The sequence below is a fragment of the Nannospalax galili genome, unplaced genomic scaffold (assembly GCF_000622305.1).
Source record: "Nannospalax galili isolate Female #2095 unplaced genomic scaffold, S.galili_v1.0 scaffold205, whole genome shotgun sequence".
Classification (NCBI taxonomy): Eukaryota; Metazoa; Chordata; class Mammalia; order Rodentia; family Spalacidae; genus Nannospalax; species Nannospalax galili.
Window position 1 is genome coordinate 2,803,561 of NW_008353921.1, and position 17,883 is coordinate 2,821,443.

The following is a 17,883-nucleotide window of genomic DNA, read 5'->3' on the forward strand; positions in this document are numbered from 1 at the left end:
GGCAGGGCTTTGCAGGCCTGCACAGGAGTGGGGACATTGCTGGGGAAGCAGAGGAATCCAGTCCTGCTGCACGCCGGCAGGTGGAGTAGACCAGGTCCTCTGTAAGCAGGAGATTCCGGAAATGCCATTTACTGGAATGGGACACACAGGATAGTAGCAGTCTGGGGACAGAGACACGAATCACTGGTTTTACTGAAGTGCATCCGTTATCCTACTTGACAATGTAAGGCATTTGCGGAATAGTCCAGAGTCTGTAGTTTATTTGGGAGGTGGCCTAAGAGCGGCTGGAAGGGAGTAGAGAGATGAGGCAGGGAGAGAGAGTAGATAACCGGAGTCCACTGCCAGAGAATTCCCACTGTGGCTAGCGGGCGCTCCAGAGCCAGCATCGACCCCCGCCACCTGAGCTGCACCACAGAGTGGACCCCAGCTCTGTCAGCCACTGATTGAGAGCTGCTCCAGGGGAAGGTAATCCTCCTGCATTTCTGGTCAGACTACGTACCTGTTGGCCCTGGAGGCTACTTGTGCTCGCACTGTGGTGGGAAAGGCCAGAAGGGCTGGCAGGATGCCGCCAACTTCCGCTCTAGACCTGTGGTTCTTTCCTGTTGTTTTCTTGGCATGTGCTCCCTTTCGGAAGACCCCTTTCCTTCATGCATGCTTCAGGGTGAAACATCCCCTCCCTTTGAGCACCGTCTCTGGGGCTGGTGACTCCAGGTGCTGTGTCCCTGGAGGCCCTTCCCACAGATGCCGGCTGTGACGTCATCCAGCATAGTCAGGAGCAAGGGAAGGTCACTGAGATCTGACCTCCTGCATCCATGCTATTTCTGATTTGGGGGGAATGATGGGAATTAAATTCAGAACCCTGAACATGCTAGTCAAGTGCTCTACCACCAAGCCCCATCCCAACCCTATTTCTGAATTTTCAAAATTTACTTCTGTTGACTTTTCTGTTACTGTTTTTTTTTTTATTATTTCCCTCTAAAATCTTGATATATCTCTCCTAATGCATCACAAATAACATGCCTTCCCCACTTTTCTAGCATCTTGTTGTTGATACAGTAAAAAGTTAAGAACTTTCTGGAAGTAGAGGCAGGCAGAGTCTTACGCTAGTTAGGGATACACGAGACCCTGAATTTTAAAAAATTAATTTAATTTTAAAAGTTAAGAATTTATTTTGTAACTACTATCTATATAGTTATAGATAGCTATAACTATCTAGCTAAGTTATAATTTCTAGTCAGTTTTCAAATAGTTCCCTGGTGTTTGGGTTAAGAAGAACATATATGGGGCTGGAGAGATGGCTCAGCGATTAAGAACACTGACTGTTCTTGCAGAAGACCCGGGTTTGAAGCCCAGCACCCACATGGCAGCTAACAACTGTCTGTAACTCCAGTTCCAGAGGATCTGACAGCCTCTTCTGTCCTCCGTGGGCATTGCACGACACAGGTGCACTTACCTACATGCAAGCAATACATGCATACACATAAAATAAAAAAATTTTAAAAAAAGAACATGTACATACATATGTATTTATGAATTTATACATGTATATTGTATATTCCACAGTGAAGATGATAATAATATTATCTTAGTTTTCTTTTTTTTTTTTTTTTTGGTGTTTTTGAGACAGGGTCTCCCTGTAGCCCCAGCTGTCCTGGAACTCACTATGTGGTATATGGACCAGGCTGGCCTTGAACTCACAGAGCTCCGCCTGCCTCTGCCTCCCAAGTGCTGGGATTAAAGGTGTGCGCCATGTCTCTTCGTTTCCCATTCTTATAATTCTTTTTCCCCCTTTTCCCAGTCACAGTAACTATTATTGAAAAAGACATTAACTAATGGTGGGAAAAGCCGGGCATGGTGGTACATCATGTAGTTAGAAGCAGCAGGATCTCAAGCTTGAGGCTAGCCCAGGATGCATAGTGAGTTTGAGCCAGCCTGGACTACATAGGACACCCTGTCGGAGAATGAGAACAGTGGTGATGCTAATGGTGGGGACAGTGGTCTTTGCATTGCTTCCTAGGTTTCACTATTTGGTATAAGGCTGACTTTTAGCTGGCATCCATTTTAAAAATCATATTAGGAAATTTTATTTGCATTCCTGTTTTACTAATGATATAATAATAAGCAAAGGAGCTGGTTGGAGGAAATTATAGGAAACAAGTGCTTAAAAGCCTACTTCACCTAAAAACATTCTGAGCCTACTTGGTTGATGGAAAAGTTTTTCCAAGTCATCAGAACTAGAACTTTAAGAAGTCCGTATATGCAGCACAACCCAGACACAAAAGTGTAATGAAGCTTAGCTTTGAATAAATAGTGGACAGTCCAAAAGCTCAACGGCTTAAAGCAACAGCCATCTAGTCCCACTTTAGTTCAGCGTGCCCATGGGTTGTGCTGGGCTCAGCTGGGTGGTTCACCTGCAACACTTGGTGGGAGCTGTCCGTGATCCTGCATTCAACTGCAACACACTTGGCAGCTCTTCTTCTAGAAGGCATGTGGTGATCAGCTAGAGCATTGGGGCACCCCAGGTCATGTGTGTCTCATAGCCCAAGAGGCTAGCCAGGCTAGTTCACAGAGCAGCTCAGAGTTTCTAGAGAAAGAAGCAGCCATTCCAAAGTCTAAGCATTTCTCAAGACTCTGTTCATTACATTTGTTCTTAACTCATTGACCAAAGAAAGTCCAAGGCTGAGCACCAAGTCATTATGGGAAAGCACTACTTAAACGGCATGGACAGAGGGAATGTGAACAGACTGGGGCTGTTCCTACAGTAACATGTAAGTAACATGTTAATAATGGCAATATTAGCAATATGAATTCAGACTAAGATACTCAGAACAAATAGGAATCATGCAGAATGCAAAGACAGTCCAACATCAAGAAGTCCGCACATGGACTGGAGAGATGGCTCAGGGGTTAAGAGCACTGATTGCCCTTGCAGAGGAACCAGGTTCGATTCCTAGCACCCACAAGGTAGATAACGACCATTCATAACTCCAGTTTCAAGGGATTCAACACCCTTTTCTGACCTCTGTGGACATTGCACAACACAGGTACACTTACATATGTGCAGGCAATACACTTATACACATAAAATAAAAATAATAAATAAAACTTAAAAAAAAAAGAAGTTGGCACAGCTGGGCTGGAAGAAGGGCCCCCAGGGGACTTGTCGCTCTGTATTCACTTGTGTCTACACAAGTAGTCTGGAGGCCCAGAGAGGTAAAGTACCCAGAAGCATGGCTGAGAAACTGGGGTGTAGCCTGCCCTACACACTCCCAAAAGAGAGAGGCCAGTGAGTGACGGACCCAGCTTCCAGCACCACCACTTTTGGCTGCATATGGTCCTGGAACCCCTGCTTGTCATCCCAGCCTCTGCACTGTGACTCCTCTGTGACGTTCTTCCCAGAGTTGCCCATGTCTCGGATCTTTCAGGCCTATAAAAGGAAGACCGAAGCGGCCAAGAAGGAGTACCTGAAAGCCTTGGCAGCCTACAGAGCTAGCCTCGTCTCTAAGGTAACAGAATCCCTAGTAATGCCCTGAAGACAGTGGACCACTGGAGGAGGGATGGAGAAAGAGCTGAGGCCCATGGGAATGGCCAGCACCAGACTTTGGAGAGGATGGGAGACACTTGTAGGTCACTTCTACCAACACCTCCAGTGTACGAGGCCCTTGCGGCAGGCCTTTTGTGTATCTCAGTTCATTGGATTCTTCCAGCAAGAACCTAGTGCTCAGAGGGCCTCGGCAATGTGCCAGGAATTGGCCATTTGAGTGGCTGTTCTAGGTTCAAACCCAGCTTTGCCAGTCTTTGTTCCTGACCACAACTTCTGCCCTCTGTCCACACTGGTGGGCAGCAGAGAGGTGCCTATGGCCCAGAGAGAGAGGTGAAGTGTTGTCCTAGAGGCTGGCAGAGGAGATGATACCTGGGTTGGGCTATGAAAGGCCAAGCAGATGGGTGCTCACAGTAGAGGGAACTGAATGAGCAGAAGGGAGAGGCTGGGAGGGGTGTAAGCAGCCTGGCTCATTGCTAGGCTTGGCTGCACTGCCAGGGGCAAGAAGCGTGAGGCCACATGAGGATAAAGATGGGCCTGTGTGGCTAAACAAAGCTAAATGTTCCAATGCCCCTGCATAGTTATGGCTGGTTGGTTCACATCCTGCCCCTTAGCAGGAAGAGCCACCCAGAGACCGTACAAGCTATACCTGCTCTTACAACCCAGGCTCTGGTTTATCCCTGCCTTTCATCTCCTTCCAGCAAGAAGCGTGAGGCCACATGAGGATAAAGATGGGCCTGTGTGGCTAAGCAAAGCTAAATGTTCCAATGCCCCTGCATAGTTATGGCTGGTTGGTTCACATCCTGCCCCTTAGCAGGAAGAGCCACCCAGAGACCGTACAAGCTATACCTGCTCTTACAACCCAGGCTCTGGTTTATCCCTGCCTTTCATCTCCTTCCAGAGCCCCCCGGACCAAGGTGAGGCCAAGAGTGCTCAGGTGAACCCACCAGCCAAAATGCTTCCACCCAAGCAGCCCATGTATGCCATGCCCGGCCTGGCTTCCTTCCTGACGCCCTCCGACCTGCAGGCCTTCCGCAGCGGGGCCTCTCCTGCCAGCCTCGCCAGGACACTGGGCTCCAAAGCACTGCTGCCAGGCCTCAGCACGTCCCCACCACCACCTTCCTTCCCGCTCAGCCCCTCACTGCACCAGCAGCTGCCACTGCCCCCCCACGCGCAGGGCGCCCTCCTCAGCCCACCCCTCAGCATGTCGCCAGCCCCCCAGCCTCCTGTCCTGGCTGCCCCCATGGCACTCCAGGTGCAGCTGGCGATGAGCCCCTCACCTCCAGGGCCACAGGTAAGCACGGCAGAGCCTTCTGTGGCTCTTGTGGACAGGGGAGGCTGCTGGGGAAGTTTGGCTACTGATCCTGCCGCTTGCCAGCTGTGTAACTTCAGCTGCAGCACTGTCCCCCTCTAAGCTTCAATTTCCACATCTCTGAAATGGGTCTAGAACACCCGACTTGATAGGCACTGGTTGGCCCAGGCAGTTGACAAATTGCCAGGTAGATTCTCCGGATGTTCTAGAACCTTTTCATCTTCCTGGCCCAGTGTGCTAAGATGACTGCCCAATTGCACCAGCTCCTGGTTCTCCCCAAAGCCTTGGAGTACTAACTCCAACTGATGGTTCCACAGACAGTTCCAATGTACCTATGTAGCTTAGTATCTCCATTTTACAAATTGAGAAACTGAGGCCCAGAAGAGGGAAGACCTCTAAAGCAAAGCTAACCCCTGACACAGCTAAGATAGGAGTTGAATTTCCTTTTTCACTCTTTTCTCCTTTGTTATACTGAGGATAGACCCCTGGGGCCTCACACACACTAGGCAAATGAACTGTCACTGAGCCACACAGTCAGCTCAGATTGAATTTTCCCAAAGACACTCCACTAGGAAAAAGGAGGAGGAGGCAGAGTGGATATTGTGTGACCCTGAGAAAGTGACTCTGAAGTGTAGACACACGGAGACCACTCCACCCTAGCTGCCAGAGATAAGGCTCCCTTCCTCTCTCACCTCTGCTCACTGTTCTCTCCTTCCCCTGTAGGATTTCCCACACATCTCTGATTTCTCCAGTGGCTCCAGCTCCCGCTCACCTGGCCCATCCAACACTCCCAGCAGTGGGGACTGGGACGGGAGTTTCCCCAGTGGGGAGCGAGGCATAAGCACCTGCAGGTCAGTCTTTACCAGCCTCCTTCCAGTGTCTGGTCACGGGTTGTGAAGCAGGGCTGGCCAGAAGGGTAGGGAGATACTCAGGAATGTGGGATAGCCATTGTCAGCCCAACCTGTGGAGATGTAGAGTACAGGGGACGGCACAGAAAAAAGCGAAGCCCCAGAAGGACTCAATGGACCTGATACCCAGGCCTTTTGTAGGTGAAGAGTAGGGAACTTTAGAGGATGGGGGCCATCTCTATCACCAGGCAGCTGTTGACTCCCATCCCTGGCCACTGCAGCCTTCCAGCTTAGGCACCTCACTTTGCCCAGCCCTACTCATGCTTGTGGCACCGCATGAACCCTCCTCATGCTCCCATTTCTGAACTTCTTGGGGAGCACCTTTATAGGTGCACAGACTCAGGTGGACAGGGATTCCCTTCTCTGTAGCCTAAGCAGGGACAGACTCATCCAGCCTTTCCCCTCCACACAGTTTCCTTCCCCAGTCAAGGACCAGGGAGGAGTTGGCACTCTGTGACTGAGCTTCCTAAGGCTGGCCCTTCACCCCCAGTGAGACTGCCTGATAACAACAACCTATTCCAGATTTTATTGTTTCTAAGGCGGGGTCTCTCTATGTAGCCCCAAGCTGACTTTGAATTCATGATCCTCTTGCCTCAGTCTCCCAAGTGCTAGGATTACAGGCATGTTCCAACATGCCTGGCTAGCCAGTCCTATGCTGTATTCCAAAGACAGAAAGGTGCTGGCATCCTGTAATTCTGTTTGAAACGTACAAACAAAAACACGGTGATTAAAAACAGACATGAGAGAGAGGCTAGGGATGTCCATAGCTCAGTGAATAGAGTGCTTACTAGAATACATGAAGCCCTGGGTTTGAGCGCCACATAAACCTGGTGTGGTGGTGCACACCTGTAAATCCCAGCACTTGGGATGGAAAGTAGAGGTAGAAGCCTGAGGCTCAAAAGTTCTAGGTCATCCTTGACTATACAGCAAGTTCAAGGCCAGTCCAGAATATATAAGATCTTGTCTCAAGAAACAAACTGGGACTGGAGAGATAATTCAGCAGTTAAGAGCACTGGCTATTCTTGCAGAGGATGCAGGTTTGATTCTCAGCACCCACATGGTGGCTAGCAACTGTTTGTGACTCCAGTTCCAGGGGAATTTGACACCCACTTCTGACCTCCAAGGGCATTGCATGACATGGGTCCATTTACATACATGCAGACTAAATACTCATACATGTAAAATAAGTTATAATTAATAAAATATATTTAAAAAGAAACAACAGCAACAAACGAATCAAACTAACCAAGTGTGGAACAAATGGGCCTCATCGCAGGATAAGCGCTGCCATTCTCCCCACCAGGGTCAAGAACTAGATGATCCCCACTGGGATGCCAGGAGGGGTGTTTGATTCTGCGTGGTGAACAGTTCCTCTTTCAACCTTAAAGGGACAGCTGATAAGCATGAGGGACACAGAGCCAGAACCCAGGGCCCCAAGGCACCAGGGTGGGCTCCAGTAGCTGACAGCCCCTGCTCTCTCCTGCAGCCTGCTCCCCAGGGATAAATCGCTCTACCTCACCTAATCCCACCACCTGTCCCTCCCTGAGGCTCTCCGGAGGGCACTGCTCGGAGCCCGAAGGGCTGACCACAGGAGAGAGGCCATGGCAGCAGGCAGGGTGACCGACCAGCAAGAGCAGTGACACACCAGTGCCCCAGGGCTGAGTCTCTCCCTCGACCTTCTACCAGACTCTGCAGAGGCAGCCCACCACCCGCCGCCAGCCCAAAGAACCTGCAGGAAACTTCCGCCCGCTGACCTGCTTGCTCCAGGGTAGCTGTGGACCCCGCTCCTTGCCCTGCACACAGTCCCCTACTTCTGGACATCTGGCCCTAGCCCAAGCTCATGGTGGGGTTGCTTAGCAACAGACACCCACCCCATGCTGGGCCAACCACAAGTGTGCAAATATGGTTTCTCAGTGTGTACAAAAGATGCTGAAATCCGCACGCTGTGGGCTTGGTGTGAATAGTTCACTGTTTTAGAACCGTGCTGAAGACATCTGTAAGAGTATTTTGTGGGGAGAAAGAAAGTAGTTTCCTTTAAGGTAAGAAGCATTTTATATGACCTTTACCCCGTGGGTTTTTTTTAAAGTTTTATCTTAAGGGAGATGTATGCATAAGCAGTTCTCAAGCTGATTCTGATCCACACAGTCAGAAGGGGACACTTGGAAGCCACACCCGGGAACACTTTTCTTTGTTTTTTGATGTTTTTTTTTTTTTTAAACCATATGTCCACCTATTTAAAATTGCCAAGGGTGATTTTTGTCATCTATTTATGGAGAAAAGTTTAAAACAAAGTTGCGGTTTATCCTAACGTGTGCGGTTTGGGGTTTGGGTTTGATTTGGGCTTTGGTTCTTGTCGTTGTTTGCAGCTGTTTCCTGGCCCTAGCAATGTCTGTCCTGGTGCCCAGTGCTTCTCTCAGACCTCTTTATAATAAAACTTCTAAAAAGTGGCAAAAGTCTGTGTCTCCTGCACTTCGTAAGCCAGACCTGATAACCATGATTCCCAAACCAGATAAGGATGAGGCAGAGAAAGCCATTCACCCGTTTCCCTGATGAACCTAAATGCAAAAATTGTGACAAAATTCCTGCAAATTAAATTCAAGAATGCATTAAGGGCTGGTGAGATGGCTCAGTGGATAAAAGGTGCTTGCTGCCAAGCCTGACAACCTGAGTTTGAGCCCTGGGATGCACATGGTAGGAGAGAACTGACTCCTACAAGTTGTCGCCTGACCACCATAACCGCCTCCCGCCCCCGGCCCCACACAATTGTAAGGAAAATAATTTAAAGTGTAAGAACACATTAATGAAGCTGGAGAAATGGCTCAGCTCAGCAGTTAAGAACACTTGCTGCTCTTACAAAGGACCCAGATTTCATTCCCAGCATTTACCTGTGTCAACTCACAACTGCCAGTTCCAGGGGATCTGGTGCCCTCTTCTGGCGTTCCTGGGCACCTGTGTGTATGTGGTGAGCATAATACACTCAGGTACATACACATACATATAAAACAAATAAATCTTTAAAAACATATTAAGAAGGTCATACACCACAGCCAAGTTGATTTCATTCCAAGGATATGGTGATTGGTTCAGCATATAAGCTGGCCGGGCCTCCTGATGTGGCATTTGTTGATGGCTTTGCCAGGTCAGAGCTCCTTATGAGGACAGACTTGAGTCAGAGTCCTGTCTGACACTTATTAGCATGTGGGTCTGTGTATGGGTGACCTCTGTGTATGTACCATGGGCAGAAGGGAGACATAAAACTCATGGTCCATAATAAGTGTGCAGTAAATCTATGTTGAATGTGTAGAAAAATCACACCCAAGAATACTAGTGCACACAGGAGCTTCAACATCAGGCCTTCCAGGTGAGACTGGCCCCTCAGACACTGAAAAATGTTGACGAAATCCCCAGTTCCAGAGAGTACTCCCAAATAGAAGTACATTCTAGAAAAGACTGGCATTTTTATATGCACAATCAGACTGTAAGGCTTCACTATGGGGTTGGGGATACATCTCAGTGGTAGAGCTTCTGCCTCACATACCTGACACCCTGGGTTCCATTCCCAGTACTACGTAAGAACAAAGAAAAACAAAATGATGTTGGTATGAAATTGAGCATATTACACAATGTAGAAACTAATATAACATCTGAGGGGGAAATAATAATGGGGCAGAGCCACAGGCTCCCACCGTGAAGAGCAGGCTTACCTCAGGGAGCATCCTAGTCCAGGGACTCCTCAAACCACACTCCCCAGCAGCTATTAGGTGATGACATTCTACAAAAGTAATAATTACATCACTACTTTAACTCTGTCTTGAGAAATAACAAATGGCTTGTGAGGGAGGGGTTGGGAGACTGATCTGTCGTGCCCTGTGACACAGCTTTTGGTTTTGTTTTGCAATGTTTGAAATAGCTCTTTTGAGATGTGCTCTAGGCATAGCAGCCCCATGTTACATAGACTCAGAGCCAAGCTGTTCATGGCTGTGGTCCTGTTTGTACATACAAACTTTCAGCCTGTGAATACCAACCCAAGCATCCTTTCTCCAGATGATGGCTGGAAGGAGGCACAGGCTCTCCGAGCTCCCATTTCCTCTCTGAAGAATGCCTCATAGCCATTAGAAAGAAAGAAAAGAAAACCCCAAAGAAATAAAACCACCACACGGTCATGTTGGCACAGCTCTGCAACATGGAGCATAAATATTTCATACAGCTATGATTCCATGTGGAGCTTGTCAGCACCATGGCGAGAGCTTCAGCGGTTGAACATTCAACTCTTGCTTTCACATAGGAAGAGGTGACATCACAGGATCCACCATCCCAAATCAACAGAGCTCAAGGCTACCGCGTTCTGTGAGGTGGTGTCCCATCCTTTGTTGTTGTGGAGGCTCTTGGGGTCATTTGTAAGCATCCACATACCTAAACTGACCTCTTAGCTGCTTGGGGTGCCTTTTTAGAGATCTCTGGCTCCAGAAAATGACAACAGAGCCAGTGGACCAGTGGAAAGTCAAAAGGCTGATTTCAGCATTATGGCGTGGACGCCAACTGTCTTCTTCCATTTGGGCCACTGTAGCAGAATACCATAGATTAGAATTTACCACCAACAGACACCTGTTGTTCACAGCTCTGGAGGCTAGGAAGTCCAAGGTCAAGGTGCCGGTGAGGCCTACTTCTCGGTCTCAGACACCTACCTTGTGTCCTCACGTGGCAGAGAACCAAGTAAGCATTTAAGGTTCTTGTTAGGGCACAAATCACAATAATGAGGGCTTCACCCTCAGACTTAACAGTCTTTCACAGGCCCCCCTTCCATGTACCAAGACACTGAAGGCTAAGATGCCAGTATATAAATCTGGAGGGCACAGACATGGTCTGAGGCATCAAATACAGTAGGTGCTATGGATGTCCCCCAGGTCTCCTTTACTGGCCAGATCCCTCCCCAGATTAGGAGTGTCAACTGCCCCCGCTTACACTGCCATCCTTGTCCCCTCATGTGCTTGGAAGGGAGAAAAGGGGACAAAGAACACCCAGAGCCTGTGGGGCAAGCTGGTCCTCACATAGCTTCTGCCTTTCTGCCCTGATGCCTCCCTCCCCTGTGAGAGCCTCACTCACCACTCAGCTTGCCATATCAACCAGAAAACCTACCTGAGGCCTTGTGTGTTTCTATGGAAATGGACCTGGGATGCCAGCTGAGTTCATGGACACAGCAGTGTTACATCCATGATGTTCATGGCTATGGTCCTGTTTGTACATACAAACTTTCAGCCTGTGAACACCAACTCAAGCCTCACCCACCAGCCGTCTCCACCCTGGGAAGTGGTGTTCCCCACAGCCTACTCTGTTCTGCAGGGATCATAGCTAAACCCTAGAGCCCCATGAACCCATGACTGTGGTCCTTGTCCCTGTACTCTGCATGCCATAGCCATGGCATAGACCAGCAACTTCCACAGATGTATCACCCTCCATGTGGTCTAGACATGAGAGCCACAGCCTGACAGTGAGAAAACCATGAACTGCCAAGGACAGCCCATCCCTATTGTCCCTGGACCCTTCCCTCCCTTCCTAGCACCAACCTACCCCTTTCCCCAAAGCCACATGGAAATCCCCGCAGGAGGCACAACCGGGTGGGGGCTATGCTCCTTCCTCACGGGAAGATGTGGCAGATCCTGAGAAGGCCAGTGTAACTTCTTCCTTCCGGAGGGACCCAGATGTGTTTCGGCTGTAGTGTGGGATTTCAAAGTTTCTAATGCTCAAATTAAATTTGTTCATCTATCAAAAATGTAAAACTGAGAGCCACTGTGGCCCCAGAGAAGTACTGAGAAGGCCAGTGTAACTTCTTCCTTCTGGAGGGACCCAAATGTGTTTCGGCTGTAGTGTGGGATTTCAAAGTTTCTAATGCTCAAATTCAATTTGTTCATCTATCAAAAATGTAAAACTGAGAGCCACTGTGGCCCCAGAGACGCCAGGGGAAAGAGCCACAGATTCTGCCTCCAGCAGCCATAGGAAAGCACTGACACTAGCTAATTATGAAGTTGTAAACTTAAATAGTAAGTCACATATGCAGAAAAAATTAAATATTATGTGCCTGGTGTCAAAGGGGGAACCAGGAGAGTGGAGAAGTAGCTCAGTCCATCTGGCGATTTAAGATTTCCTAGGGAACGTGTCAGCTGGGATGTGTCCTAACCAAGATTAGGGTTTGGGGTGACAGTGGAGATGGGGTCTAGCTGAGATTGGGGTCAGACTAGGATAGAGTTAGAGTTGGTAGAGGGTTTGATTTGGAGTAGGGTTTGGGGTTGGCCTAGGGTTAGGGTTAGGGTTGGGTTAGAGTTATGACTAGAGTTTGGATTGGATTGGGGTTGTGGTTTGGGTGAACTAGTATTGGCATTGAGCTAGGAATGGGGTTGTGGTTGGGTTACAGTTTGATTTTAGGTTGGATTCAGGGTTGGGTTAGTGTTCGAGTTATGATTGGAGGTCTGGGTTACACTAGGATTGGTGTTAATGTTGGCTTGGGGTTAAGGCTAGAGTTAGGGTTGGTGTGGGAGTTAGTGCTGAGGTTGTTTAGCTTAGGACTGGTTAGAATCAGAATTAGGGTGCCATTTAGGGAACTGTTAGGATTGACTTGGCTCCAGCCTGCGGGGCTTCCCCATTCCCCAGCCAGTTTGGCCCTGTGACATCTGTTCTCATTGAGGATTTTAGAGACTACTTTCAGGGAGATGCTGGGCACGGAGCCCACATGCAGGAGGAACTTTTTCCTCTGGAGCAAGGTAGGTTCCCCTCAGTTGTACCTCAGGTATGCTGCTTACATCCTCTATGCCTATGCACCTCTCTTCTGGGGTTCAAAGCCTTCACTGATGCCACAGTGGAGGTGGTGGGATGATGCATCTGTGTATGGCATGAGAGCAGAGATTAGGGGGGAGGCAAGTAAAGTCCTTGCATGTGTTTCCTGGTGAGGCGGGATCCCAGATAGCATGTGTGCATTCCTATATATCATTGCCTGTATTTGCGGTGTCCATATTTATTGGTGGTGCACATTTATGTATGCATGGTATACCTGTTTGTTCTTGGTGAGTGCAGGGTCTATGTGTATATGGCATGCAAGGTGGGCAAATCACGTGTGATAATATACATAACAGCCACATACCACTCAAGCATACACATCAACATACACATGAAACCCACACATAGGTGCATCAAACTCATACTACATAAACCCAGAGCTTATTAATGTATAGCACACATCAAATGTTCACATGTCTTACATATATATGTTCCACATGCATATGTAATAGCATAGTCACACTCTTAAACACACACATATGTTTATACATATATATTATATATGAGCTCCTTTCATGCATAAACATGCCACACATAAGCATCTACTACACACCCACCCATTAGATCACACAAGTGCATCTTGCGCACTATACTTAACTATCACATACATACAAAACACACCACTTAGCCATGCATCCTGGCTAACATGTAAATTCCTGTACCAGTATGCAAATAATGTGTTCTTGAGAGTCTGAAGGAATTCACATGCAAAAAAGACCTGATGGTTAGAACAGGTATGGTGCTGCATGCCTTTAATCCCAGCACACAGGAGGCAGAGGCAGGTAGATCTCTGTGAGATTGAGACCAATCTTTTCTACATAGTCAGTTCTAGGCCAGCTGGGGCTATAGGGAGACCCTGTCTCAAAAATTTTAAAAACAAATTAATTAATTAATCAATTAAAATGAAATTAAAGAAGACCCAACAGCTAGTATAGATTCAGGGTTTATTTTTCAGTATCTCAAAATCAATTCTTTTATTTAAGATTTATTTTCTCTATATATGGTTGGGGTGGGGCTATGTGCACATGTGAGTGCAGTTGTCTGCAGAGCAGAAGAGGGTATCAGATCCCTTGGAGCTGGAGTTACAGGTCATTGTAAGCTGTCTGACATGGGTGTTAGGAACCAAACTCAGTTCCTCTGCAAGAGATCTTAACCAATGAACCATTCTTTGAAAATTTCATACAATGTATTTTTATTATATTTCCCACTCCCCCAACTCCTCTCAGACAACTTTATGTTCTTTGGTTTATTTTCTTTTCATCCAGACCAATTTGTGCTGCCCAAATATTCTTGTGTATGGAACCTGCCATTGGGTGTGGCTGATCTTCTGGGGTTCAGGGTTCACATCCTAAAAGAAAACTGATTCTTCCTCCCAGCAGCTACCAGATGCCAATAGCTCCCCAGGTAGGGGTGGGGCTTTGTGCCTCCCTTCCCTGCTTCATGCTGGAGTTTTGTCTGGCTTGAGCTTAAACAGGTGTTACGCATGTTGTCACAGTGCTGCAGGTTCATATGTGCAACTGCCCTGTCTGGAAAACACTGGTTCTTGTAGTTACCCACCACCTCTGGCTCTTATAACCTTTCTGCCCCTCTTCTGAGAAGACCCCTGAGCCCTAAGGGGAGGGGTGTGATCTAGATGTCCCATTTAGGGCCGAGCATGGGACAGCTCATTCTCTGCATGTTGACCAATTGTGGGTGTCTGTGTTAATTATCCTCTACTGTAAAAAGAAGCTTCTTGAACGAGGGTTGAGAGATGCACTAATCTATGGAGACAGCAATAAGTCATTTTAATCCTATGTCCATTTAGCAGACTATTAGTAGTAGAGTCTCCCTTAGGGCCTATGACTTGTCTAGCCACAGGGTCTTGGCCCCAATAACGGTTACCAGTTACGGGTTCCATCTCGTGGATTGGGAGTCAAATCCCAACCAGAGGGTAGTTGGTTACTCCCATAACATTCATGCCACCATTGCACTGTAGCTGGGTAAGGCTGATGATTACTTCTCTCCTCCGGTAGCATGTATGTCACTGAGTAGGAACTGGACTGGAAGCTTCTTTCCTACTTGCTAATAGTATACACTCTTAACCACTGATCCATCTCTCTAGCCTCTTGGTTTTTATCTTTTGCTTGTCCACATTTTTAAATTTCTTATAGTGGACATATATAAAGTTTAAAAATATACGGTAGGAAGCTTTATTGGTTTATTTTAAAACAAATTAGTGTTTTTGTACATAGGTATTGTATGTTCAGTCTGTTCCCCTCGGCCCCCTTCTGCCCCTCTTCTCTCCCTTCCCCCTCCTGTTAGCCTCCTTTGTCCCCTAGACAGTTTGTGTTCTGGTTTCATGTCACATATACATACATGATTCTATGTAGCTATAGAAAATCTAGGCGCCACAAATGAGAGAGAGCATCTGCTGTTTGCCTTTCTGAGACTGGCTTGCTTCACTCAATACGATACCTCCAGTCGCATCCATCTTCCTGTACACCAAGGCTTTGCGCTCCAGGTGGGTCACAGGCATGATCTGAAGTCCTTTGATTCTTAGCAAAGTCTGAGCTTTCTCTACCAATGGGTCCTCTTTCCTGGCACCATCTACAGATCTTTCTTGTTTTGTTTCTTTGTTGGGGTGGAGCATATCTTCTAGTATCTTTCTAAGAAAGGTTAGATGGGAAAGAGATGTGAAGAGAAGTTTTCATGATAGCATTGGATGAGGCCTCCAGGCCGAGGATAATGGTCTGAGAATATCAGGGGCATCATGGCACCACCCTCTAGTCTCTAGCATTACTGTCGAATAGTTGGTATTGTTCTGTTTCTTTTTCTTTTTCTTCTTTTTGAAATTACTTTTCCTCCTTCACTGATACCCTGTAGGTTGTCTCTTGTCCTTGATGTCTTGAAGTCTCATGGGCCACACATTCAGATAACACAGGCACCAGGTGGGTCTCTCTGCTTGAGGATGTTCTAAGCATCTTCCAGCTTCTGTCTTACTCCTAGACCAGGAGCTCAGAGACCAAGAATCTGCCTTTTTGTGCTTCTGTCCAAGATCAAGAGAGCAAGAACAAAGCCCACCAGTGAATTCCTCCATACCACACCCTACCTGGGAGGAGCAGGAGAAAGTGGGATGCCCAGGTACCTCCTCCAGGCACTCTTGTCACCCAGTTCAGATTGGTTCCAGGCCACATATGTCCCTATTCAGCTCAGCTGAGACACTGGAGCATGACCCACCTTTGATGGAGATAAATGTGTTGACCCGCTGAGGCAGCTATAATAGAATATCATGGGCTGGGTGCTTCATCAGTTGGGGTTTATTTCCTCACAGTCTGGAAGTTGGTAGTCCAAGGTCAAGGTACTATAAGGGTTTGCTTCTTCCTGAGCCCTCTCCCCTTGGCTCGCTAATGGCACCTCCCTGTGGTGGGCCACACTGCCACTTATAACAGCTGTGGGACATTTTCAGAGACCTTGACTCAGGTGAAGCCTGGATTCTTGACTCACCCCAGAGAAGAATTTCAGGGCAAGCCAGAATGAACAGAGTTTATTACACATACACAAATAAATAATGTAATGGTTTTAAAAAAGAAAAGAAAATTTCAGCATGGAAAGGAAAAAGGCCATCCTCAAGGCCATGTGTGCTGAGGCCTTACATGTGGTGCATGACTGGCTTAACATTCTTCCTTGAAATGGCTCCATATAAAAGGAATTTTGTCTCTATGTAGGCAACTTCTACAGCAAATGTAAATGGTACTAGGATTCTTAATCTCAACTGGCCAAAGACTTCCACTAAACTCCAGCGTGAGAGGCTCCATCCCTTCCCATGTCCCCTTCACTGTCCCCATCTTTCTGGTCTGCTCATTCTTAGTATCCTCATGTGGCCAGCCCTCTGTGTGCCTCCATCCCTGACCTCCCCTGTGAGTTCAAATGCCTTCTCATTAAGAAACCAGGCAGATTGAACCAGTCCCACCCCAACAGCCTCATTTTTAACTCAACAACCTCTTTAAAACTCCATCCTGAGGTGTCCCATTCTGAGGCTTTCAGTGTGTGAATGTGGGGACACTCGATCCAATCTGTTACAGTGTGAGGTTGAGTCCAGCCAGTGGCTCATTGGTTGGGCAAAAGAAAACGGACTCAGATCAGGACAGACTCCATGTTGGGACATGAGTCACCCCATCCCTTTCCTGGGCAGAGACTCTGAGCAGAATGTGCTACATCCCACCTCCAGTCCCTGGGGAATCCACAAATCGCACCAGCTGCCATGTGTGAGAAATGACAATGGCGTATCAAATGTGGACACTACAAGACGGGGCCACCTCCCACATTTCCAGCAAGATACTGAGCCACACGATGCCACTTTCACACTTGCCTTCCGGACCCCAACCTCACGTTTTGTTTTTCCCACATCCTTTGACTCTAGTCCACAAAATGTTGGTATAGACAGAGTCAATAACTATGTGCACATAAACATAGTTGCAAATTCAAGTGCATCAAGGTTGGGCAGGCAGCAGGAAGAAAGCAGGGTAACATGTAAGAAGGCTTGGTGAGGAGTGTGGCTAAGTGGGGACACTGCCCTACCAAAAGGTAGTTACATTCAGTATACTTTAAAACACCTGCTAGCCACAAAAAAACAAAACCCAAGTAAGTTTGCCAGCCACAAGAAGCCCACAAGCATCTCTTCTGTGACCTCCATCGAGGCTAAAGGTGAGTTGTGAAGACAGACACACAGACCTGTGTGAATCCTGGCTTCTGCGTACCACAGTCTTGGTTGAAATCTCAGAACTGTTGTGAGGGATGTATAGAATGAAGCAGGTAACTGCTTAGTGCCATGCCTGACTCATAGTGAGAGCTTAAAGAAAATGTTATTAGTACTGTGCTAAATCAGAAAGTAACCATGGTGGTTTTATTTTTAGTCTTCTAGAGTAAGTTTGCTCTCATATGGAGTGACTGCATCCCTGGTGGTCAGAGTTAAGAACTTCATCTTAGTAAATAGTGCAGCTAAACTGAGCTTCGGGTTAAACAGAGTTGGAATCCAATTCTGACCTAAGCAAGCAAGCAACACCGATCTCACCCTTCATGCCTAGCCTTCATATCCATCCTCTCTCCCAACAATGACAGCCCCTTGGGGTGGCTCTGACAATTTAATGGAACAGTATAATACCACTTGGCATTCGGTAAACCCTTAATATATGCTTAATAAGCTAAGACAAGTCTAGCTAGGCTCTAGAACCTTCCCAGGCTAGAGCTCCCCAGCACCACACTGCCAGCATTCTCCTCCCTCTTGTGAACAAGGGAGACAAGTGGGTACCCGATTA

General features: G+C 47.5%; 1 protein-coding gene across 7 annotated transcripts in view; it reads left to right on the forward strand.

Moving 5' to 3' along the window:
• Positions 1 to 8,208, forward strand: part of Tox2 (TOX high mobility group box family member 2) — a 137,309-nt gene extending 129,101 nt beyond the window's left edge. For 6 of the 7 annotated variants that reach the window (XM_008850994.2, XM_008850998.2, XM_008850993.2 and 3 more), the window contains 4 exons: positions 3,426 to 3,506; positions 4,443 to 4,835; positions 5,577 to 5,704; positions 7,248 to 8,208. In XM_008850994.2, coding sequence (XP_008849216.1) covers positions 3,426 to 3,506; positions 4,443 to 4,835; positions 5,577 to 5,704; positions 7,248 to 7,284 — 639 coding nt within the window. In that variant the 3' untranslated portion in view covers positions 7,285 to 8,208. The remainder of the gene's footprint in view (positions 1 to 3,425; positions 3,507 to 4,442; positions 4,836 to 5,576; positions 5,705 to 7,247) is intronic. The other variant, XM_008850999.2, reaches the window with a different exon arrangement.
• The last annotated feature ends 9,675 nt before the right edge of the window (positions 8,209 to 17,883 follow it).